This window comes from Bidens hawaiensis, unplaced genomic scaffold (genome assembly GCF_021521415.1).
Source record: "Bidens hawaiensis isolate Kalapana, Puna unplaced genomic scaffold, B.hawaiensis_p1.1 tig00011691_1, whole genome shotgun sequence".
Classification (NCBI taxonomy): Eukaryota; Viridiplantae; Streptophyta; class Magnoliopsida; order Asterales; family Asteraceae; genus Bidens; species Bidens hawaiensis.
The window spans coordinates 421,736-448,407 of record NW_027491924.1 but is presented as its reverse complement, the minus strand read 5'-3'; the positions used below and the strand labels follow the sequence as shown (position 1 = coordinate 448,407).

Here is a 26,672-nt window from a genome sequence, read left to right as displayed (position 1 = left end):
CTACCAAAGGTTTCATACATCAAGAAAGTGATACAAGGGAATTTTGGTTTTATTTATATTCACGTCGTATCATTTATTCACTAAGTGTTTAACACGCTTGTCTAAGAACCATGAAATATGGTATCCAAATAAGTATTTATACAAATAATATATTTATCATACTAACAATTTTTAAAATATATTACCAACCTACATATATGGAATACAAATAATGTATTTATATATAATACTAAGGCGGGGGGTTATACACTCCCTCAACACCATTCCCCTCACTCGGCACGTCAGTTTTCCCTCGTCAATTAACAACACCTTTAAACCAGGGGTATATACCCTTCACGTAATTTTCCATTTTTTTTATTTAATACAAAGAGAGGAAGAGAGTGATCGTGATCACTAGCGTCACGTCACGCGTAACCACAAAAGAAGGGGGCAGCGTTCCACAAGTGTCACGTGCGTGACCCCTGCTACATCAGATGCCATATAACACAACCCACCATCCACATTACCTCACGCATGAATGCATGAGAAAAAAATGGTATACCCAACTCCCCAAGCCTAATATATAATAAAGTTTACCTTAGTAATTTTATTAAAAACAAAACACAGCCACGTACTAAAGTACACTTTTTGTTGGTCATATATATATATTAGTAAATTACAGAAAAGATTTTTTATAATAATTGCTTAACGTATGTTAGATACAAGAATACTTATATTCATGAAATCACATCATAAGATCTCGAAATCGTCAATACATATCCTATTATTCATTGATTCACCCAAATTAACAGTTTTGGATCGTTAATCGATCAACTTTTTACTTTTCTTCACAAAAACTGTTTTTGAACGTTTTAGGTTTTTGGCTGAGTGTTTAGGTTTTTGCCTTCTAGCGTCTCGCATCTACGGGTTACATATTTACAACCTCTTTGTGCTTGCTACGCATCTACGAGTTATTTTCACGGTGGTGGATGTATAAACATATTTGAGTTACACAAGTAATTTTGAAATACACTTTTCAATTCTATTAATTTTTTTTTTTAATTTTTAATCCCGTAAATCCTTTTATATATAACACAAACCGAACTACATCTGGATAATGGGTAAGCGAGCAACAAGCTGCGCCGCTATCCCCTTTTGAATCGCAAAGCCTATTCTACTAAATATAAATCCTTGATTCCTTGGGCTATGCGAGTCACTGTGGACCACCTTCTGCACCCGCTCCAAGAAGCGAACCGCCTCGGGAGCTAGGGATCCAAAAGTGTCGAAGGCAAATGGAATGAACACGTGCTGATTCTCCAAACACGATGTCTCATGCTTAGCAACCTTCCTAGATTCCGCTCTCAAAACCGCCTGTCCCGGTACGAAGCCACTGTCTCTCAGCCCCACCAACGGGGACACCCCAGTGAGGTCAACACACGCATGCTTACCCCCTGTCCAGCCAAACACAAGAACATCCGCAGGACGCAGGGTAGATCTTCCCTCACGCGGATCAGTCAAAAAGTTAACAGGTGCCTCTTTCTTGGCTGAGATCCCGGCACGTCTAAGCACATCCCATAACACATCTCTAACCCAGTCATGACGATACTTGAATCTCGGTAATTCCTTACAGTGGGGGGCATGCTCACCGAATCTATCCAAACAAGCCTTTTTACAAATGGGGCATAATTCATCTGGAGGGAAAAGGGGAATCATAAGCCGGTATTTAAGGATGGCTCTGTATTCAACTGCTGACATCCGTTGCCCAAGACCTTCAACGGGCACAACAGTCAAAAAATCCTGGGCATGAGCCCCCTTGAGACAAGCTAAAACTGCCTTTTGTCTCGGGGTCATATCGAATCTCTCCTCCAAATCATGTACGTGTTTACCATAAAGAGCACTCGCCAAGGTTTGTTGAGGTTTCTTGGGGGCGGTCTCCTTATCAGTAAAACCGCCTATATCAAGGTTCGGGAGAGTTGTTCCAATATTACCAAGTGCAAAAGAGTAGTCAGGATCTACCCCCGTAACACCAGCGTTTCACAGGACGTGGTCCTGCAATTTCCACGACTGAGACCTGGAAGCCACAAATTCTATTAATCTATAAAATAACTCAAATCTTGATTACAAAATAATAATAATAATAATAATAATAATAATAATAATAATAAAGATAATCATTTATAACCTTTTTGTTAATCTTTATATGAACTCTAAGATTTCTTTCTTGTATGACAAGTAACATATAAGTTTTATAACTAAATATAAATAAGGTACGATGGCAACCAATTCGTGTAAAAGATATTAATTTTAGGTGCTTAATATTTGCAACTTACTGCTGCTAGCCGTGCGTACCACGTCTTCTGTGTTCCAAGCACACACCACCTCATCTTTCCTGCTCTCAAGTTCAAGTTTTGATCAATGGCGGGTCGTGATCGCATTGCCATCCTCAAAGAAGATCGGTGCAAGCCGAACAAGTGCCGGCAGGAATGCAAGAGAAACTGTCCTGTTGTTAAAACTGGTAACATTAATAATTGTTCGAATATTGTTCATATATTCTTTTCTTATTGTTAAAACCGTCACGAACCGAACCAAGTTGACCCTTTTTTGAATCGACCAACTCGACCCGTTTGCCAGTCCTAAAATATTCTTTGCATAAACCACTTAGTTCAAAAAAATTTATTTTATTGGAGTTGCAAATTATGTGGAAAAATATTAAATATGCTTTTTTATGTTCAAGTGTGTTATGATAATAATGATACGTTATAGAGGTGTGCAAGAAATCGAAAAAACTGATCCGAAATAAAAATAACCGAAAAATCCAAGCCGAAACAAAAACCGACGGTTTGATTTTATGTTTTTGTAAAAACCTCAATAACGGTTCGGTTTTGGTTTTGCATGTAAAAAAACCGACAAAACCGAACCGAACCGAATTACTAAATTGTTGTTTATTTATATTTTATATTAAGTAAAAGAATTTAATAAATATGTAACTCCAATATTTTTGATCAAATGTATAACAGTCTATTATTTTACAATTAACAAAATTATTTACACCTAAATTCATTATTTTTTTGTCAACTTTTTTTTCGCCCTAAAATTTTCAAGCTCAAATGGCAAAAACCGAAACTGAACGGTTTCAAAAACTCCAAAAACCGAAGTTTTGGTTTTCGGTTTGGTTTTAGCCAAAATCCGCACCGAACCGCACCACGCACACCCATTATGTTATCACACTTTATATTATGATGTATTCATGTTTTCTCATTTATTTATTTTTATTTTTTTTATTTTTTATTTTTTTGCAGGTAGGCAATGTATTGAAGTCACTTCTGAATCCAAAATGGCTTATATATCTGAGGAGCTTTGTATAGGGTGTGGTATATGTGTTCAGGTTTGTATACCATGTGATTTTACTTCTTACAAACAGTAAATATATATTGCTTGAACATGTTTTAATTTATTTGTTTTGTGTATGTAGAAATGCCCGTATGGTGCGATCGAAATTATTAATCTACCAAAAGCTTTGGATAAAGAAACAACTCATCGTTACGGTGCCAACACCTTCAAACTACACAGGTTAGGAAACCACCATTATGTTAGGCTTGTAATGGATGAAAACAGATGAATCATGTTTGTGTTTGCTTGTTTTAGTTTAACTGAACAGATGATCAAACACGAACAATTAAACAAGCGGGGGCTTTCTTGTCCCTGTTCGTTCGTTAAGAATACTAACTTGTTTGTGTTCACGAACGTAGATGAACAAGCAAAACCGAGCTAAAACCTGTTAAAAGTAATGTGAAGAACAATGTGTTGGGTCAAAAGGTTTTAAATGAACATATTAACGAATGTGAACAAACTTAAACTAACGAACATAAATGAAAGTAAACAACTGAACATAAATAAACAAATGTTCGTTTGTTTATTGAATAAGTGAACTTTCCGTCTGGTTCGTTTACATGCCTATATTTAACAGGTCAAACGAGTCAAATATATAATATTAGCTTGAAAAGAAATGAGTTATACGGGTCAAATCGGTTATATTCAAAACTTGAAAGCAGCTTGAACTGTCCTTCTAATGTGTAAAACCTTCTCTATATCATTATATCAAAACATCAATTGTTATTTAAATAATATACTTTGTATTTTGACACACTAAACATTCACAAGAATTTTAACTGTTTTTTGATCAACCTGACTTTTGAAACTTCATATTACAAGTTGCCTGTTGAAGAGGTAGGTCTCCGTAAAGCCCAGTTGGACCCGCAAGACTCATCTTGAAGAGGTACGTCTGCGCAAAGACCAACTGGATCCGCAGGACCCACCATGCTCAGAGAGATGAAGACCTTACACGCAGTAAGCCAGCTGTTCCCGTAGGAAAGCCTCCCTTGGTACAGTACCTTGCCTGTCCCCGCAGCTATGGGTACAAGCCAAGAAGGAAGGCTACCCGCACTAACAGTAAGGCTAAACGCATAAGGCACTAACTCTTATACTTCAGCAATGTCACTTGAAGAAGGAATGAGCAGGGCGGGAATATTCCCGCCCAAAAGAGCCAGTCCGTACGCTTCCAGAAGATCTTTTGTACTATACCTACCAAGGTATGGACAAATAGACAAGATCTGACAAAAGCAGCCCATGAACCAATCACAGGGTGACAACTCACTGACAATAGTACGAGGAGGAGCAAGCTCCAGTACAAAATGTCACTATCAGCCGCTGCCTACCCACCAACTCCCATCGTGGCACGAACGTAGCCCGTAGTTGGTGGAAAAGGAATATTATACAGCTGGCCGTACCTGCTTGGAAACCTACCTTCGGCTATAAATACTCCAACACCTTGGAACGGTATCATCATCTTCTCTCTAGCTATTTCTCTCTATATACACTTATATTCAGAGCAATTTAGCCTGATTCTCACGCCGGAGGGTGGTCACAAGGAGGAACCCCCCCCCTTCTCAGTGACGAGCTTACGGTGTCTGTTTTGCAGGCTGAGAAGAATAACCATCTTTGCCGGACCTAACCCTCGTGGGAAACATCTATTTACCCTAAGATTATCCTTAATTTGCCGGGGTCGTTTAGTGTTTCTTCATTGGGGTCATCCGTGCATTAAGCTAGAACTAATTCTTTTTCTCAGTTTTTTCAAACTTCTGGAAAGATGGTTAAGGTTACTCCGATGCCAAAGCCGCCGAGTGACCAAGAAACTCCGGTAACCACAACCCCAGCTACTGGGGGGAACACCGGTGAATACACGGTTGTTACGAACACTACCCCGGTTACCCAAGCCGGGGCAAGTGCAGTAAACAATCCTCTCCTGGGATTCATTGATACTCAGTTGGGGAAACAACAGACGAGACTTCCGCGACAAACACCAGAACAAGTTAAAGCTTGGGCGGAAGCACGTCAGAAAGAATTCCAAGCCGAGTTGGACGAACGTTTACGTTCACTCCAACAGGCCAATGACGAATTCGGAAGCACTCGAAAACAGCTCAACATGAGCAATGATTGCGAGCATTTGGATGATGAAGATTGGGAAGAATCTGACAGTGACGCAAACCCTCGTCATAAGGCGAAAGGGAAGCGTAAAGAAGCAGACTTCCACTCGAGAAGAAATTTCGAGGGAACCTTCAAACCAAAGAACACGGGAGGAAACCCACGTGACTTCTCCAAAACTTTCAGACCAACTGTTGCGAATGCGGGAACGTCCAAATTTGCAAGGGACATTGCGGAAGCAATCGCTCCAAAGAGTGCCAAACAGATGTCCAACATAGGCACTTACGATGACATATCTGACCCGGACGATCACTTGAACAGATTTATAGCGGGGGCAACCGTCAGTAATTGGACGGAACCCACATGGTGTTACATGTTCCAGATGACGCTCGTCGGGGCAGCCAGAGCATGGTTTCATCGTCTACCGGTCCACCACATCTATGATTGGGCAGACTTCCAGCACAAGTTCAGCCAGCACTTCAGTCAACAAAGAAAATATACTGAAGAGCAATGGATGATCCTCAACTGCATCCGAGAGGAAGACGAATCTTTGCTAGACTTCATCACTCGCTTCAACTCAAAGAAGCTAAGTCTGGGCACTATAAGCGAAGATCTTGTTCGCGCCGCTTTCATCCAGGGCGCTGAGTACCCAGAGCTCATCCGCACGTTGACGGGTAAAGATGGCATGCCATCCACGTGGGATGCCATCATGACGGCAGCTAAACGCTTTGCCAAAACGGAGAAGCAACTGGGTAGAAATCTTCCCCAGAGCACAAACCTCTACACGCAGAGAACAAGAGAAAATAACGTCCGTACCGCCCGACAAAATCCAAAGAGGAAGCTTGGTATTTGGCAGTCAAGGATAAACTTTGACACCTCATCCAGCTCTCGCCCTCTCTTAGGCGGAAGGGACAACATGCACTCGTAGAACCGGAATCCCAGATGGACGCCACTCACCAAAAGCGTCACCGAGATATTTGCCACCGAGAGGCTCCCATGGCCAAAGGCTCCAATAATCCGACAGCGTCAAAACGCTGATCAAAGCAAATCCTGTGACTTCCACGGGACAAAAGGCCACACCACTGAGGAATGCACATCTTTGAAGGATGTCGTCGAAACATTCGTCAAGGATGGGAAACTCACACACCTCGTGGCGTCAATAAAGAACGGAGGGAGGAAAGACAATCGGTACAAGGGTAATGGAAGGAAGCCCGTACACATCAGCATTCACATGGTTCACGGCAACATCAGCGGAAGAAAACGACGAACAACAGAGCCAAGTGCGTGGAAGGAAACAGAAGTGCGCTTCCCGCGTGTGCCAGGTGGGCCCAACAAAGAAGGCCCCATAGTCATCAAAAGCCAGCTAGGGCACTACACACCTCCCGCACCCTTGCTGATAATGGTGCTTCCTCAACGGTCATGTATAGGCAATTCTTCGACAAGCTAGACGACGAAGACAAGGAACGACTAGAAACAGTTTACGCCTCGATGGAAGGGTTCGACGGCAGCACAAACACCCCCTTGGGAATCTTATCTTTCCCCGTCACTCTCACGGACGGGAAGTACTCCCGCACGGAAGACGTGGACTTCGTTGTAATGAGGAAGCCACACCACACATACGACATTCTCTTCAGGAGAGACGGGATGGCAAGATTTAATGCCTTGGTGTCTTCGGTCTATGGTATGATGGGATGGCCAACAGCTGAGGGCGTCGCGATGATCACGGGCATTCCCCAGGTATGCATCGCATCCGTCTCATCTAAACCCAAACCAAAAATGGCTAAACCAACCATCTCTGAGCCAGAAGAATGGGCCTTCAATGGCAAATACCCTGACCAGGCTGTTACCATTGGCCCAACGATCACTAATCCCACACGCACCTTACTCAAACGCTTGTTGCAAAAAAATGCCGACATCTTCGCGTGGACACCAGCTGACATGACTGGTGTACCTCGAAGTAAGGCTGAGCATAAGCTCAAGTGTGACCCGGCGTTTACACCGGTCATACAAAAGCGTCGCGTAATGGGTGCTGAGCAGGCTAACGCGTGTAGAACCCAAGTCAAGGAACTCCTTGACGCAGGCATCGTACGCGTTAGTAAATATCAAATATGGGTTGCAAATCCCGTCATGGTACCAAAATCCAACAAACAATGGCGCATGTGCATAGATTTTAAAGACCTAAACAAAGCATGCCCCAAGGATTGTTACCCGTTACCCGAAATTGACCTTAAGGTAGATTCATTAGCACCGTTTCGCCTTAAATGTTTCCTTGATGCGTATAAAGGGTACCACCAAATCCACATGGCTGTTGACGATCAGGATAAAACCGCATTTCGGACGCCCGATGGCACATTTTGTTACCAAATGATGCCATTCGGACTAAAGAATGCCGGATCCACATACCAACGCCTGATGGACAAAGAGTTTCGTGCCCAAATCGGGAGGAACTTGGAAGTTTACATGGATGACTTGGTCATCAAAAGCCTCGAGCCAGAGGCGATGTTGAAAGACATCGAAGAAACTTTCAACACGCTCAGAAAGAGAAACATGAAGTTCAACCTGAGCAAGTGTTCCTTTGGGATGGAAGAAGGGAAGTTCTTAGGAGTCATCGTTACCAAAGATGGCTTCAGAGCGAACCCTGAAAAGGTCGAAGCCATTATGAAAATGGAATCACCTGCTACCATCAAACAGGCTCAGACACTGAATGGACGACTAGTCGCACTTAACCGCTTTTTGGCAAACCATGCGAATAGGTCGTTCCCATTCGTGTCAACATTGAGAAATGCTTGAAGAAAACGCACTTCCGCTGGACACCAGAAGCGGAAGCAGCTTTTCAAGAGATTCGGTCACGCTTGATCGAACTCCCAACACTCACATCACCAGAAGTGGGGGAGGAATTAATTCTCTACCTCTCCGCCATAGACAGAGCAACCGGGGCAGTCTTACTAGTAGAACGAAAAGGCATCCAGATGCCCATCTACTATGTAAGTCGCGTCTTAACAGGCGTGGAAACCCGGTACTCCACCCTGGAAAAATTAGTCTTAGCGCTTGTACAGGCTTCACGCAGGCTAAGACGATATTTCCAAGGCCACCCAATCACCATTCTCACCAACTTCAAACTTGCAAACGTTCTAAGCAAACCCGAGTTGTCAGGACGCCTAGCCAAATGGGCAATTGAGTTGGGAGAATACGGGATAAAGTACAAGCCAAGACCAGCCATAAAAGGCCAGGTCTTGGCCGACTTTATTGCAGAAGTCCCCGCTTCGCAGGAAAAAGAGTGCCAGGAAGAGGCTCAACCCTCTCCAGCACAAGACATTAACGATGTCTGGCGACTCTATACTGATGGAGCAGCCAACAACGAAGGTTCAGGCGCAGGGTTGAAACTAACTAACCCATCAGGCCAAGAATACACTTATGCTATTCGGCTGGATTTCCCAAGTACGAATAACGAAGCGGAGTACGAAGCATTCTTGGCCGGATTAAGAATTGCGCGTAAGATGGGGGTGAAAAACTTGGAAGCCCACGTGGATTCCATGCTAGTAGCCAACCAGATAAACGGGACGTACACAACCGTGAACGACACAATGGCCCTGTACCTCGCACAAGCAAAAACCCTTATGCGCGATTTCAACGATTGCAAAGTTGTGCACATCAAGCGAAGCGAAAACAAATCTGCGGATGCGTTAAGCAAGCTTGCATCGTTAGCCTTCACCCACTTGGGAAAGGACATCCGCGTTGAACTCCTTGGAGCACCATCAGTCCCGCACAAGGAAATTTGTGTCATCCAAACCGGTACGGAAACATGGATGACGCCAATCATAAATTACCTTGCGACGGGTGTACTACCAGAGTCAAAGACACAGGCAAGAAAGATACGCTGTAAATCACTAAACTATCAACTCGTTGATGACATACTTTACAGGAGTAATTTTCTTGGCCCACTCCTCAGATGCGTTGACGACCAAGATGCCGACTACCTCCTAAGGGAAGTACATGAAGGCATCTGTGGGATACACGCAGGTCCACGCGCAGTTGTAGCTAAGCTAAACAACGCGGGATACTTTTGGCCGGGGATGCACACGGATGCGCTGGCCTACATCAGAAAATGTAGGTCCTGCCAGCTCTACGCACCCAACACGCATCGCCCGAAGAACGAACTTGTTCCAGTCACTTCTTCATGGCCATTCCAGAAATGGGCCATCGATGTGACGGGCACATTTCCCACAGCAGCAGGGAACGTTCAGTTCCTAGTGGTAGCCATTGACTACTTAACCAAGTGGATAGAAGCAAAACCCCTAGCCCAAACGACCGCAAAACATATCAAAAAATTTATTTGGGAATTTATTATTTGTCGTTTTGGACTTCCACAGAATTTGGTGAGCGATAACGGCACCAACTTTGCTGACCAGAAGCTACAAAAGTGGCTTAAAGAGCTTCAAATCACCCACACCTTTGCCTCAGTGGCACACCGGCAGGGTAATGGTGAGGTGGAAAGAGCAAACAAGAGCATCGTAGACGGCATAAAGAAAAGACTCTTGGAGCATAGATCCGGCTGGGTGGACGAAGTTCCACATGTCCTTTGGGCAAACAGAACGCTGAAAAAAGCAAGCACGGGCGAAACCCCGTTCAGCCTCACCTATGGCACTGAAGCTATGGTTCCAATCGAGATTGGTCTACCCTCACCAAGAGTCATAACTCAACCAGAAGACAATGATGCGGAAAGACGGTTAGACCTTATGCTAACCGAAGAGCGCAGAGACTTAGCCGCAGCGCGTGAAGAGAACTACAAGCGACAAATGCAAAAGTACTACAATACGCGGGTGAAACTCTGCAACTTCAATGTCGGAGACTACATAATGCGTAACAACGAGGCTTCGAACCAGGAGCGCCCAGGAAAGCTGGCCCCGATCTGGGAAGGGCCATACATTATTAAAGAAGTTCTGGGAAAGGGCGCATACCGGCTCGAAAGGCTCGATGGCACCCCCATCCCAAGAACATGGAATGGAGCTCAATTACGCAGATGCTACATGTAGATCAATTCCAAACTTGTAACGAACAGGCATAGAGCCACTTCTAATGGAAATGATTCTCCTTATCACATTGATGTTGATAGCCTTACCTTTATACTTATGAACTGACCACACTGATATGCCGGTATTCACGGCATAAATAAGTGAGGGAGGAAGTAAGTCGTTGCGTGTGGAAAGCGGCACAACCCGCATAAACACAAAAACAGTAAAAATTTCTAAGGGGAAGATGAGGAAAACCTTCACGCAGGTCAGACATAGATGAAGTTTGGTCATCCTACTAAGTGAAAGTGAAGGTCCTACCCGCACAATCATGATAGAGGAAACAGAACATTAACCTATTATCTGACACGCGTCGAAAGGTTAACTTATTCAAAACACTTAGAAAACTGCTAAGTTAAACTAAAATATGCATGAGCAAATCATATAATGTTTACAAGGCAAGGCGTTAACAAAACATTTATATTCACATTAAAAGTTGTTCAAACATTACAAAATGGCTAGGTATCTACCCGCCTACAAAAAGTACAAATTTATCCTAACAACTTGGAGGATTATGAAGATTCAGGCTTCGGGACCACTTCCTCCAAACCCACTTGAACCCGCACCATCAGTCGGCTGCGGCGGTTTGAGGAAAGCTTTGAGAACAGCTAGCCCGTCATCAGCAGCAACAACTTCATTAACCTTCTCCACAACCGGATGAGAGAAAGCAGCATACTGGTTCACAGCTTGGTCATAGGCAGCTTCAGTGTCAACATCGTGTAGAGGAAATTTGGAAGGCGGGATGCCTTTCTCTGCAAATCCTAGACCAAGCAAGAAACCAGCTCTCTCTCCATCCTCATGAGAAGCGTTGAGGGCTGCACTCATGGCATCATCATAGGATGTGTTTGCGAAAATCCGATGCACAACCTACACAAAAAAAAAACTTTTCTAAGTATAAAGAAAAAAGCAAAAAGCAAAGAATAATTGAGCTATGCGTACCTGCGGCAGCGCTTCTCGTAGAAGCCAATCTTTATTGGACAAGGACTCTTGAAGGGTAGCTTGAGCTTGATCGCGTGCGCGTTCGGCCTCATTCTTATTAAGGTTGGCAAGCAACACTTCCTTGGCAGCAGCCTCCTCAACGCTTTTAAGCTTGCGCTCAGTGCGATCAAGCACACCCTTCTGATCCAAGAGCTCCTGTAGCTTCTTGGCATCCTCCAAAGCCAAAGCCTCATGAGCCTGCTGAAGCTTCTCCAGTTTGGCTTTCAGTTCTTCATTCTCAGCGCGTAGAGGCTCAGCAACGGCTTCAGCTTTTGTGGCCCTTTCAGTGGCATTACGCGCCGTTTCCTTAGCCAACCTAAGTTGTTCATTAACAACTTGAGTAGCCTTGGAACGGGCCTCATGCCTGGCTTGGATTTCGGCCTCAAGATCCTTGAAGGCCTTCTCTTTCTTAGCAGCGGTGGCGGCAAGCTTCTTGTTCTCCTCCCGCAGCGATCGCACCTGAGCCCCCTCCAAGCTACGCGCAGTCTTTAACTTATCGTTTTCACGACAAAGTAATTCGACACGCGGCTGCATCCGGGCGAGTAAAATTCGGAGCTCGGTGGACAACTGGCCTTCCTGGTAACTAACCATGGCCTCCCCCAATGCACCACTTGGAGCGGCATGGCGCGCCCAGTCGACGCAGTCTGCAGCCGTCCTGAGAGTTGTCCCTCGGCGGATATTCCACCTTGGGGCATAGACCTCATTGGAATCCGAAACTACGAAAACAGAAAACAGTTAGGAAAAAATGACAAGGATGGATAATAGGCCAAAGTAACCCCACGCACCTGTAGGGTCGATAACAAGCCGATAGCCGCTAAACCCATCACCTGAACCTAAAGGATATCCATCCAAGAGGTCAAGGAGATGGGAAGGAGGCAAAGATTGGACTCCCTCATCAACAGAGGTAAGTCTAGAGGTCCCAACTCTAAACATACCTGAAGAACCGGCCAAGGACGAGGTAGTCGCTGACGCCGAATGTGACACTGTAGAAGCCACTGAGGTAGAGACCATCGGAGATGAACTCATTTGAGATGAACTCATAACCGTGGTAGACGCTGCGGATGAGCTCACAGAAAATGTCACCGCCGGTCCGGTGAATGATGTAGTAAAGATGGCACTGACGGCCGGGGGAGAAGTTGAACTGCTCAACACAGCAACGAAAGTGGACGCCATCGTCGGCACAACAGCCATGACAGATGACGTCATAACCGGAACAGTCGCTTCAACAGTATAAGCAACTGAACCAGTACCAGAAACAGGCGCAGCCGCCTGGGTCATCGCCTCGGATAGGTTGACCAAACCTATCGTCGTGGGTCCTGAACCACTTCCTCCCGCACCGCTCTCAAAAGCAGATAAGTCCACTCCTGCATAAAGAAAACCAAAGATAAAAAAACAAAAGCGGAAGGAAATGCGGAAAAGATACACAAAGTATACTTACTGGTTTCCTGATCTTGAAAGCCCTGACAGGCGGGGATGGACCCGATGAAACTGGCCTCTTCACGCCAGTTACCTTCGCAACGCTTGGCGGCTCGGAAGGGACAACCGTTGTCTCAACCTCTGAGACAATGGTCTCGTCACCACCAAGATTCCCCGCCGCCTCCTCACTTTCAGTCTCGGAGTCAGACTGATTCCCCAAGTCAACGAAGGTAGCAACCTTCGTTTTGCCCTTCACGCTGGCCGCCTTATTTTTCCTTACGGTAAAAGGCCCATCTGCGGATCCCTCATCAGAAGATGACAAGATCAGAGGAATTCCAGCAGAAGTTTGAGCATGAAGAGGACGAGGATTAAAGAACTCCTTACCTGGCCGAGTGGCGCTTAAAATCTCGTGGCCTGGCGGGTAGACCTCTACGAATCTATCCGCAGTCTGCTCCAAAATGGGCAACTCGTTCTCATCAAGGTCACGAGTACCCAACCGCGCGGGACCACCAGTCTCCCGCGGGTGCAAGAGCGACTGTAAGTTGTTCCCTTCTGAAATAAAAACGATAAAAATGTTAGAAGGAAATCCTAAACCAACACAAAAGACGGAGCATACCATAAGGAATATAGTTCAAACCGTATTCAAGAACGATGGGTATTTGCGGCGTCCCAGACCCGGCATCCTTCCACATGCGGCTCATCCCAAGCATGACCATCCCAGACTCCGCGAAGCGATAAACAGGAGTCCGAATCTGGGAAATCTTGGTGAACCATTCCGTCTCCTGGTAATTGGAGGCCGGAAGGTTGGGAAGTGCCCTCCCATTCTTGAACGTCATCGCGATGGGAACGACACGAGCGGAAATGTAGAAAAACTCCGGCTTCCAAGAACGAAGACTACGCTCAGTAGCGCAGATCTTCAAACCCTTGATCCGAGTGACAAGGGTATACCAACCCTGGATGCACCTCCAAGTATAGAAGGTCATCAGGCGGTCGACTCGAGGCTCGATACCCAAAATACGGCACACCCATTCGAAATGGCGAACTTTGGCAATTGCTATTGGGTGCACCTCTGTCAAATGAACACCGTGTTTCTCCAAAACACGGTATATGAACTTCGTTAATGGGAATCTTAGATTCCCATATAGGAAGAACGAAGCGTAAACCCCTATCTTGCCCTTAGGGGCATCGTACACCGTCTAGTGGGCCTCCGGGAACTCTGGCTCATAGGGCTCCAGCATGAACTTCTTGACGATGTAATGGTATACATCGACAGAAAGAGTACACTGACACTCGCCAGCAGTACTCTTATCGTCCTTATCGGACGTGGACGTCGGGTTCTCGAGGTAAACGTCGGACTCCTCGACGTTAACCTCCGGGTCATGAGTAGAAGAAGACATTTTTTAAATGTTAAAGATGAAAGAAAGCGGTTTCAGGAGAATGCTCGCCGGAAAAGATGAGTATTCGCCGGAAATCGATTAAAAGGAAAAGGAGAGTGAAGTGAAGATAATGGACGAAATGCACCCTCTCCCCCTTATATACTCATCGCAATGAATGCGATGAATTTAATGCGGATGAGAGAGAAAGCGCAGGCGCAATGCCACGGCGACACGTGTGGATAAAGCAAGCTGGCAACAGGTGTCGGAATGGCGTGTGTCATGAAACTCGCGCCCACGCGCCTGAAAAAGCGTCCTGATTGACCACATGCTGTCACGTCGTCATAACTTCCTGCACATCCTGAAACCGTCAGAAGACGCCAACGTCCCTTCAACCGTTTGGACTGTCCTTATCCTTTCACAAACTCTCCGAATTCCAAAAGGATTCAAAAAGATTCAAAAATAAGAGGGAATATACCCCCTTACCTTGGAAAGCAAGAAACCATAAGACAAGTGCGGGTACAGTGTCAAGGCGAAACCCTTCACATACTTAGCACTTGCAGGGAATTGAAGCCAAGAAGATCGATCTTATGGGCCATGCTTGCGGAAAGAGAAATAACACCCCCGCATGGCGGGAACGTTGAGAACTAGATTGTTTGAAGCTCCAAGGTGGAATTGGTTGTTTAACATAACTTATCACTATGTCTAAAACTACCAAAACCTCGTGGAGAATCTACAAGTGAAACTCAACGCTCCCGACTTGCGAAGAGGTTACACCTACCCGCATCATACCCAAAGATCGGGCAGAAAAGTCGGGAATTTTCTGCAAGTGACATTAGGAAAACCGCGGGAAGAATCCCTACGGAGAACCTTAAAAAACGAAAATCCCTCTTTAAAACCCCTTGCTTAAAGTCCAAAAGTTCCCCTCACTTATTAACAATTCATGAGAATAACAATGGACTGGGGGGACTTGAAGAGGTAGGTCCCCGCAAAGCCCAGTTGGACCCGCAAGACTCACCTTGAAAAGGTACGTCTGCGCAAAGACCAACTGGATCCGCAGGACCCACCATGCTCAGAGAGATGAAGACCTTACACGCAGTAAGCCAGCTGTTCCCGTAGGAAAGCCTCCCTTGGTACAGTACCCTGCCTGTCCCCGCATCTGTGGGTACAAGCCAAGAAGGAAGGCTACCCGCACTAACAGTAAGGCTACACGCATAAGGCACTAACTCTTATACTTCAGCAATGTCACCTGAAGAAGGAATGAGCAGGGCGGGAGTATTCCCGCCCAAAAGAGCCAGTCCGTACGCTTCCAGAAGATCTTTTGTACTATACCTACCAAGGTATGGACAAATAGACAAGATCTGACAAAAGCAGCCCATGAACCAATCACAGGGTGACAACTCACTGACAATAGTACGAGGAGGAGCACGCTCCAGTACAAAATGTCACTATCAGCCGCTGCCTACCCACCAACTCCCATCGTGGTGGAAAAGGAATATTATACAGCTTGCCGTACCTGCTTGGAAACCTACCTTCGGCTATAAATACTCCAACACCTTGGAACGGTATCATCATCTTCTCTCTAGCTATTTATCTCTATATACACTTATATTCAGAGCAATTTAGCCTGATTCTCACGCCGGAGGGTGGTCACAAGGAGGAACCCCCCCCCCTTCTCAGTGACGAGCTTACGGTGTCTGTTTTGCAGGCTGAGAATAATAACCATCTTTGCCGGACCTAACCCTCGTAGGAAACATCTATTTACCCTAAGATTATCCTTAATTTGCCGGGGTCGTTTAGTGTTTCTTCACCTGTCCCAAAGCCCGGGCAAGTTCTTGGTTTAGTAGGAACAAATGGCATTGGAAAGTCTACAGCTCTCAAAATTTTGGCAGGGAAACTGAAGCCGAATTTGGGGCGATTTAATGTAAATATTTTTATTAACGGTTTGATTATTTTTGTTACCTTTGTTTAGTATTAATCTTTGCTTCAATATTTTTCCAGAACCCTCCAGGCTGGCGAGAAATTTTAGCTTATTTCCGAGGATCTGAGTTGCAAAACTACTTTACACGTATGCTTGAAGACAATCTAAGGGTACTTATTATTATTTTTTCGGTTGATCATAACGAGTATATGTGGTTTTTGTATATGAGTTCATTTAGATCACCTTTGATAATATTTTTATTTTTATGTAATCTTTTATTTAAGCGGTTTTCTTCTGTTAAAACAGGCAGAAATAAAACCGCAGTACGTTGATCATCTTCAAAGAACAGTTGAAGAGAATGTGGGACAAGTTCTTGATCAGCATGCTCAGAGAGATGTGAAAGCAGACCTTTGTGTTGACCTTGAGTTGACTCAGGTTATCGACCGACAAGTTAAAGATTTATCAGGAGGAGAGCTTCAGCGGTTTGCGATTGCAGTTGTTGCTATACAGAATGCTGATGTTTATATGTTTGATGAGCCCTCAAGTTTTCTTGATGTCAAACAAAGACTTAAAGCTGCTCAAGTTATCAGATCCTTGCTAAGATTTAACAGGTTTTGTTTACAGTTTTTCTGTTGGTGGTTCGGTTTGGGTGAAAGTCAAAACGGGTTAGGTTGACACGGGTTAAAATGGGTTCATGTTGAAACGGGTCATTTTTACGATTGATCCGCAATTTTTTTTGTCTGTTTTAAAGTTTTTTACACTATAAGTAATGTCGTAGGTGTGTGCATGGGTTGGTTTCAGGCTAAAACGAAACCAAAAATCGGAGAGTCAGTTTTTGAGTTTTCGAAAACTATTCGGTTTGGTTTTTTTGGTTTTACCATTTGGGCTTGCATATTTTGGGCTGTAAAAAAATCGGCCAAATAATGAATTTGGGCCTAAATCGTATGACAAGTTAATGGTTAGTTGATTATTATCCATTTGGGCTAAAATAACTAGTTAAACTATTTATTTAAGTTCTTTTAAATTACATAACACTCAAGATTAAATACAAATATACATACATTGGGTTTGGTTTTTGTTACATGCAAACCGAACCGTTGGTTTTTGTTCAGGATCAGTTATATCGGCTATAGATCGGTCTTTTCGGTTTCATGCACCCCTATAACACAATATACATACTTTGAATAAAAACTTTATACAGTACTTAATAGTAATAATATGATTTCATTTCAATTTCAGCTATGTGATTGTTGTGGAACATGATTTAAGCGTGCTCGATTATCTATCAGACAGCATTTGCTGCCTCTATGGGAAACCCGGTGCATATGGTGTTGTGACACTACCCTTATCTGTTAGAGAAGGAATTAATATCTTTTTGCAAGGTTATGTCCCTACAGAAAATCTTCGTTTTCGTGACGAATCACTTACGTTTAAGGTAACATTTACATTTATTTTATCACCATGGTCTTAAATTTACTTGCAATATCAATGATTGTGTTTGATTTATTTATTTATTTATTATTTATTATTTTTTTGCATCTGCATAGGTGGCTGAGACACCACAGGATAATGCTGAAGAAATTAAAGCGTATGCGCGTTATAGATATCCCAATATGTCTATAACAAAAGGTGGTTTTAAACTTAATGTGGTTGAGGGTGAATTCACCGATTCTCAGATTATAGTAATGCTTGGTGAAAATGGAACCGGGAAGACAACGCTTATTAAAATGCTGGTGAGACGTTATTTATTAACTGTTGTTATGAGAGTTTTCGGTATGGGCGGCTTTTTTGTTAATGTTTCTTATATTTTACCAATCATATTCATGTTCATATTATTTGTAGGCTGGAAAAGAGAAGCCCGATACAATGGAAGGTCACGAGATAGAGATACCCGAGTTTAATATCTCTTACAAATGTCAAAAGATCGAACCGACGTATAAAAAATCAGTCAAGGAATGCCTAAAAAAATACATTCCTAACTCATATATGCAGCCTCAGTTTGTTTCTGATGTTATAAAGCCTCTACAAATAGAGCAGTTAATGGATCAAAAAGTTACTAATCTTTCTGGTGGAGAATTGCAAAGAGTTGCATTGTGCTTGTGTCTTGGCAAGGTAGTTATTATTTATGTTTTTCGGTTTTTTTTATAAAATATTTTGCAAATGGTCCCTCTAGTTTGACCATATTGCAAGTTTGGTCCCTAGATTTTAAAAGTTGCAATCTTAGTCCAAACATTTGTGTCGAGGGTTGAACGTTTAGTCTCCACCGTTAATCTCCTTTAGTCGTTTAATGGAAAAGTTATGTCACGTGAGTACGTGACATTACTTTTCTGATAAGAGTTAATTGAGATTAACGTTGGAGACTAAACGTGCAACCCTCTGACAAGTGTTAGGACTAAGTTTGCAATTTTTTTAAATCTAGGGGCCAAACTTGCAACATGGTCAAACTATAGGGACCATTTGTGAAATTTTCTCGTTTAGTTAACAACCGATCATTGTTTTGATTTCTAAATATTTTTGTGTTTTGATTGTAGCCTGCTAACATATGCCTGATCGATGAACCGAGTGCATACCTTGATTTGGAACAACGTATAGTGGCGTCTAAAGTTATAAAAAGATTTATACTACATGCTAAAAAGACTGCATTTGTGGTAGAACATGACTTCATAATGGCAACTTATTTAGCGGATCGGGTGATTGTTTATGAAGGGACACCGGCTATCAATTATGTCGCAAATTCACCCCAGTCTTTATTAACCGGGATGAATCTCTTCTTATCGGTAAGTTTCATATTGTAGCTATTAATCTAAAAACTACAACTATTTGTTGACCAAGTTTAAAATATGTTTTTTTAATATGTGTTACAGCATCTCAACATTACATTTAGGAGGGACCCGACTAATTATCGACCAAGAATCAACAAGCTTGATTCAACAAAGGACAAAGAGCAGAAACGTGTTGGGACTTATTATTATCTTGACGACTAATTTTTTGATTTGTGGTTCAAGCTAGCTAAAGTCGCGCACTTTTAACCATCCTCTGTCAATGTTGCTATACCGTGGTTACTAGCTATTATGTTTGAAAGAGTTTTAGATAACATTGGTTGAGCATAGAGGTACCACTCTCGTTCTTCTAATTTCGGGCTATTGATTACTTATAACGTTTTCTGTTTTCTATGTAATGACATTAATCCGTGATATGGGGTTTTGGTTTCAAATCCCCAATATATTTTTTGAGTTGTTGGATATATGTTGATGTGAAAGCTATTTCACAAAACAATATATTTATGTTTATAATTATCTATGTCTTATCATGTTATATTGTTTATATTAGTAGTGAAGTTATATATTAACTATGTTTCATTCTAAACATATATTGCTATGTATCACTTATGAATGATGAATGAAATAAGCATGCATCTCTTTATATTTTCTATTTTTTTTCATCCATTCTTTTTATTTTTTAATTTTTTTTCTTCTTTTGTTCTTTCTAGAAAACACGATAACTTTGTTCAAAAATAACAACATACTCAAAACCGAAAATAAAAAGTCAAAGTCAAAACTCACAAAATAAAAAGTCAAAGTAACAATTTAAGTTTATAATCAAATGTTTATTTGTTTATTAGATACATAAACATAAACAAGCAAAGTTCATTAAAAGATATTGATAACTTTTATTACTCGGATCAAGACAACTCTTGTAGATGGATTGAGGAGTTTTTTACTCGCCTAGTCTCCCATCATCACCCTGGTATCATTGAAACTAAATATTTGAAAACAATAATCAAACATGGGTCACATCGAACACAAAATATCTTTCTGAATATATGAAATTTAAATTTATTTATTTTTAAATATAAAATAATAAAAGAAAAGGATACCTAGGAAATAAATAAAAAAATAGTTGGATATAATCAAGTATACAAGTTCGAATCAATGAGTGAGACGTGAACAAAATAAAAAAAGAAAGAGCCCAAACCAAAAGTTTTTCTTTATCCCCGGCAGCAACAATATTATTATTATTATTATTATTATTATTATTATTATGTGTGTGATGATATATTTTAGAGAGAGAATCTAGAGAGAGAGTTAGATCCCCCGCTTCCGTTTTCTTCGACCTCCGATTATTATTATTATTATTATTATTACTTACTGCATTCTCATAAACCCTAATTTTACTTCATACCTTCAATTTAACTGCCGTCATACATACTCCTCGATCTGTCAGATTCCGTCCGATCTGATCCGGATCACACCTATCCGAATCTATTACTGGTACGTACAATTCGGATCCTCTAGATTGTTCATAGATTATGCATTTTTGTGATTTGATTTCGTAATTGAGTTAATTGAATTGTGGATTTGATTGAAATTGCGGTGTTTGAGTTTGATTTCGTGGTTAATTTGTAGAATTTGTGATCGGTTGGCATTAGGCAATGACGGCTGGTACTGAGGTGGTGTGTAGTGATGTGGTACGGAAGGTTGAGATTGAGGTTAAGTGTTTAGGTAATGGAGTGGATAATAATGTCGGTAATGGATGTGTCGGTGGTGAGGTGAAGGATGATGCTGATGAGGCTTCTTATGTGTTTGTTAGTGGTGGTGTCGAGGTGAGTGGCGGTGATCCGGATGATACCGGTGGTGATGATGGTAATGGTGATGAGTTTGGTTGTAGATCTGATTCGGCTGATGAAGGTGATCGATTGAAAGAGAATGGGAATGGGGTGATAGCTGTTGATCCGTTGGAGGTTGAAGCGGTTAAAGATGATGTGGATCTCGTAAATGGATCTACTGTCGATGTTCCTATGGTGGTAGAGACTAATGTCGTTGTTCAGGATGTAAATGGTCATTTTGGTGAGGCGGTTGTTGAGAGTACTGAAGAAGTGGATGATGCTAATGAGGTCCCAAATGTAGAAACGAAAACGGATGATATTGGTTCTACGGTTAGTGATCCGGAGTCCTCTCTGAGCACAATCAAGAGCTCTCAGGTTACGGTCACCGAGTCAGATTCTGTTATTCATCCGCCCGATGTGACAGTTACCGAGTCCCTGTCTATGCCTGTTGTGATCAACACAACAGATGGCTATACAGATTGTGAATTGATGGTTAATAATGGGCCAGAGTCTACTATCAATGGAATTCACAATGCAGAATGTGAAGTAACAGCTGTTGGATCTGGCAAACCGTCTGAAGACGTGGAATGTCAAGTAACAGCTGATGGATCAGAATCTTGTGTAAGTCCAACCATGGAACAAGAGGGTCAAATAACAGTTGACGAGTCTGGTAAACCATCTGAAGATTTGGCAAGTCAAGTAACAGCTGATGGGTCAGCATCTTCTGTAAGTCCAACTGAGGAACAAGAGGGTCAAGTAACAGTTGATGAGCCTGGAGAACCATCTGAAGATATGGCAAGTCAGGTAACAGCTGACGTGTCAGAATCTTCTGTATGTCCAACTGAGGAACAAGAGGGTCAAGTAACAGTTAATGAGTTTGGCATACCATCTGAAGATTTGGATTGCCAAGTAACAGCTGACGGGTCAGAATCTTCTGTTAGTCCAACCGAGGAGCTAGAGGGGCAAGTGACAGTTGATGAGTCTGGTAAGTCATCTGAAGATTTGGTAAGTCAAGTTACAGCAGATGAGCCAGAATCTTCTGTTAGTCCAATCGAGGAGCTAGAGGGGCAAGTGACAGTTGATGAGTCTGGTAAGTCATCTGAAGATTTGGTAAGTCAAGTTACAGCAGATGAGCCAGAATCTTCTGTTAGTCCAACCGAGGAACGAGAGGATCAAGTGACAGTTGATGAGTCTGGTAAGTCATGTGAAGATTTGGCAAGTCATGTTACAGCAGACGAGCCAGAATCTTCTGTAAGTCCAACTGAGGAACAAGAGGGTCAAGTAACGGTTGATGAGTCTGGTAAGCCATCTGAAGATTTGGAAAGTCAAGTTGCAGCAGGTGAGCCAGAATCTTCTGTAAGTCCAACCGAGGAACGAGAGGATCAAGTAACAGTTGAGGAGTCTGGTAAGCCATCTGAAGACTTGGCAAGTCAAGATACAGAAGACAAGCCAGAATCTTTTGGAAGTCCAATCAAGGAAAGAGAATGTGAAGTGCCAGTTGACGATCAAGAATATTCAGCATCAGTTGAATCAGAACCTAGTGGTAATCATACTGAGGAAGTTAATGGAAAGTCAGAAGAGCATCAGGAGTTCTTAGTTATTACCTCAGAGGACAACATAGAAGTTGAGCCAACTTATGTCTGTGATGGGATAAAAGCCGAGTCTTTGAGTGTGTCGGACAAGAAAGCTGAAGGGACAGATATTGGCCTAAGCACAGAATCAGAAGAGAATCTAGACTCGGAACTTGTGTTGTCTAAGGACATTGATGCCTTAGCCAATGGGAAAGCTCAAAACTTTGATGAGATTTTGGAGACGGGAGAGACTCAGATTTCTGGAACGGAGGCTGATAGAAGTGTATCGTTAGTGCTTAATGGCAAGAAGGAAGAATCAGAAGAGAAAATTGAGGAGCTAATGGAGGGAAGCTCAGAAACAGTAAGCAAAGTTGCAGATTCTGTAGAAATTGTGGTGAACTCTGAAGACGCAAAGGAGCATGTCAAAGTAGAAGATGCGGTTACAGACAATGTTGAAGACGATATGAAATTGGAGCATAGCACATCAGTATCTATCAATGAGGCTGAAGTACCATTGGAAACAGAAAGTAACATTGAGCCCATTATTTATGTAAATACAACTTCACAACATGAAGTCAGCCGTTCAATTGATGAACCTCAAGAAGGCTTCCAACCGAATGGAAGTTCTGAAAAGGTTGAAACTGTTGATCTTATGGTATCTGAATGCAAGAACAGCGAGTTGCTAGTTGTTAAGAGCAATGAATCACTCTCTACTCCTGATGAATTAATAGTAGTGGAGCAGAAGGCTGAAGTTGTATCTGATGATGATGAAAAAGAAACTGAAATTAAGGATGCTTCTGTTGAACATGTATCTCATCTGGTTGCAAATAATGTAGCTGCTGAAGATATAGATGGTGAAACTGAGGTCGAAAATGGTGCATCTGATTATCAAGAAAAAGAAACTGAAGTTAACGATGCAACTGTTGAATCTGTACCTCATCCGGTCATAGAGAACATATCAGATGAAGGTATGGATTGTGAAACAAGGGTTGAAAAGATTGATGAAGAAAAAGCAACTGAGGTTAAGGATGTTCCAACTGGAGGTCATTCCGCGTTGAGTTTCTCTGACATAATTGTGAGCAGCGGAGCTGTGATTGAGTTTGGCTCAATTGGGCGTCACGAGACAACTCATAACATACAGAATGTAGAATCCGAAGACATTGATGTCATTCAAAGTGATGAGATTCCCACCTCATCTGTAGAGGATTCTGCTACTGATTCCATTGATGTACAGAATGAAGAAGCTGAGGTTTTACCATATAACTTCTTGATAAGGATTCCTAGATTTGAAGATGAAAACTACAGGGATCAAATTAGAAGTGCACAGTTGGCAGTTGAGGAGAAGACACGCCTTCGAGATGCAGTCCGAGCAGAGATCCAAGGGATAAGGGTGAGAAATTTTGAAATTATCGATTTTGATAAAACTTAGAAATGTGATTAATGCTATTTGCTTAATATTTTCTTCTACAGGCAAAGTTGAAAGCCCATAATGACGCATATAATGCAGCAAAAACAGAGGAAACCGCAGCAAGACGGCTAGTTAGATTAAAGAGGCAGGAAATAGACTCGGTCCAGGTTGTCATCAACAGGTTGAAGAATGCAATGTCGGTTGAAGATATTGATGGCAGGGTATGATACTATGATTCACTTCTTTGTCTTTTAAACATGTAAATATTCTTGAGCAGAGTTTTAAAAGTTTATGTTTTTGAAGCAGATATATAATATGGAGCATATGATACAACATGAAACATTGCTTTTAAAAGATGAAAAACAGTTCATTCGTGAGATTAAGCAGCTTAAGTCTCTTCGTGATCAATTAGCCTCAAATATGGGAAGCCCAGAAGAAATTAAACAGGCTATTGACCAGAAAGATCAAAATGAGGAACGTATGAAGGTAGAAAAATCATGTTGTTTTTGTTATTCTTCTTACTATTATTATCATCATCTTTATTGTTATTTTTTATTATATGCAGACTTTGAGGAAAGAACTGGACTCATTAAAAGATAAGGCTGCTAAAGCTGAAGCGGCTGTCAAAACAGCTGGGAAAACATATAACGAGGAAAGTAAAAAGGAAAGAGAACTTCAAGCTCGATTCAGAGATGCAGATGATGTTAGGCAAAATGCGTATGCTCATTTAAATAGTTTGAAAAAACTATCATATGACAAGGTTTGTTGTGATCATATTATTTGATGTTGTGAATTATGCATAGTTTCTACATCTTGAGTAATCACATTATATGTGTGGATTTGATATTACATGTTGAAAAAACTGTTTTTTAATAAATTCATGATATAAGTCACTCATGGTTTATATGCTCGATTTACGGTGCATATTTGATGATATATCGTCAACACATTTGCCATTTCTTTGGCTAATCAATTATTGGTGTTTTTCACTAATTTTATGTTCCTAAGCTGTGCATTATTTGGTTTATGCATCTAAATGCTGCTACATTTGAATATGTATCAACTTGCAATCCATGAGTGAAATATGCATTTGTGAATAATGAATTCTGGCTACTTCGATTTGCAGAACAAAACTTTCCGCCAGTTCAAGGACGATTTAACAGCAGCAAGGGATTTTGCATCACATGGAAATAAAGAGGCACTTTATCGTTTGTGTGCAAATCAGGTTATTTAACTAGATTTATTTCGCTATTTTATATTTGTAATTTAATTTCATTTACTTATATGGGATTAACACATCACTTCTTGTAGGTGGAGACATTTATGGAACAATGGAACAACAATGATGAGTTCAGAAAAGATTACATCAACAGGTGCAATATGAATGCAAGCAGAAGACAAAGGGCATTGGAAAGCACGCCACTTGTCCCTGATGACGTGGCACCTGTACTGCCTAGTAACTTGAACGAAAAACCTGATAACAACCCGGTGGTTTTACCTGTTGAACAAGTAAAGATTGTTTCATCTACTGACAAACACACAGATGATAGTATTAAAAGTAACGGTGACACTAACAAAAAATCTGTTGAGAATGTACCGGGCCAAAAGAATCAAAATTTGAAAACCAAAAGTGTTGCAAAATCGAGAGCCGTGGGAAGTGATGAGGTGGCAGTGGTTGCTGAGCTGGCAGTTGACCATAAAAAGGAGGAAGAGATTGAGCTGGCTAAAAAGGCCGAGGAATTGAGGAAAGAAGAGATTGCCGCCAAGTTAAAAGAGCAACGCCGGCTCGAGGAAAAAGCCAAGGCTGCTGAAGCACTTGAGAGAAAGAAACGCAATGCTGAAAAAGCCCAATTGAGAGCCGAGGTGCGGGCTCGCAAGGAAGCTGAGCAAAAAGAAAAGGTTTGTTTTAGTAAAGCATAATGGTAATTATAACTATAATAATAACAATAATAATAATGTGGGTTATTGTAGGAGAGAGAGAAGAGACTGAGAAAGAAGGAGAAGAAAAAGACAGATGGCGGAGACGGAAGCACAAACGGAGAAGAACCAATGGCGAGCCTAGAAAGTGCCAGCGAGGCAGCAGTGGTAACTAAAGAATTCGAAACCAAAACCGAAGCCGTTTCCAAGGAAAAGAATAATAATAAGAAGAAAGCCCAGCCGCCACCGCATTTCTACTCAAAGCAGTTGAAACCGAAGCCCATTCCGCCACCACTAGTGAACCGAAACCGGAAGAGGTGGCAACAATGGGGAAAGTGGGCTCTTGCTGTAGCTGCTGTATTGGTCTTGTTTCTGTTGGGTAACACCAGTTACTTTAGGATCAAGTTCAACGGGCTCATCTGAGTGGTTGGTTGGTTTATCTGGAGTGTTGGGTTGAAGAGCATCTATAGATTGATTGATAGATAGATATACATACATATATGCGTTAAAGAGTTTGTAATAAGTTTGGGCTTTTGTTGGTTTTGATATAGTTTATATTTATAAACTTTTAGTTTGAATTTACAGGACAAGAACCTTTTAAGTATAATTTAATTACATTAATTAATAATAATGTATGGGTGTTTGTTATAGGTGTTATATGGCATGTGCTAACAACATTTGATTTTATTTGTGATATCTTTGGTTTAAAATCACTACGAGCGAGTAACACGAAGAATGCCATATTTTTATGGTAAGTCACTACGGCTCTTTCTTATTACTGTATCGAACCTACACATGAACTCACAAACTAATACATTATACATTGGCCTACACCATCTATCTACGCTAAAACAAAACTTGCTAAACAAGGTAAGTTAATTGACTTGTTAACTAACTCAAAACACCTAATAACAAGCAAAGAATAATAAATATATAAATCAATACTTATCTTG

At 41.9% G+C, this 26,672-nt stretch overlaps 2 protein-coding genes across 3 annotated transcripts; both read left to right on the top strand.

Annotated features, from left to right (window-relative positions):
- Positions 1–16,111: 16,111 nt before the first annotated feature.
- Positions 16,112–19,367, top strand: LOC143538718 (ABC transporter E family member 2-like). Of its 2 annotated transcripts, none has more exons than XM_077032206.1 (8): positions 16,112–16,220; positions 16,308–16,387; positions 16,524–16,828; positions 17,457–17,652; positions 17,765–17,950; positions 18,060–18,329; positions 18,749–18,994; positions 19,082–19,367. In XM_077032206.1, exons 2-8 carry the CDS (start codon positions 16,367–16,369, stop codon positions 19,199–19,201), a joined length of 1,344 nt encoding a protein of 447 aa, XP_076888321.1. In that variant the 5' UTR covers positions 16,112–16,220; positions 16,308–16,366; the 3' UTR covers positions 19,202–19,367. The 2 variants fall into 2 exon arrangements, with proteins under 2 accessions (XP_076888321.1, XP_076888320.1); XM_077032205.1 differs by having other exon boundaries at positions 16,298–16,387.
- A 979-nt stretch (positions 19,368–20,346) lies between these two features.
- LOC143538752 (uncharacterized) lies at positions 20,347–26,204 on the top strand. The gene is made up of 9 exons (XM_077032234.1): positions 20,347–20,488; positions 20,624–21,589; positions 21,710–23,784; positions 23,865–24,023; positions 24,109–24,288; positions 24,368–24,562; positions 24,929–25,027; positions 25,114–25,701; positions 25,774–26,204. The coding sequence occupies exons 2-9, from the start codon at positions 20,650–20,652 to the stop codon at positions 26,140–26,142; spliced, it is 4,605 nt and encodes a 1,534-aa protein (XP_076888349.1). The 5' UTR covers positions 20,347–20,488; positions 20,624–20,649; the 3' UTR covers positions 26,143–26,204.
- The last annotated feature ends 468 nt before the right edge of the window (positions 26,205–26,672 follow it).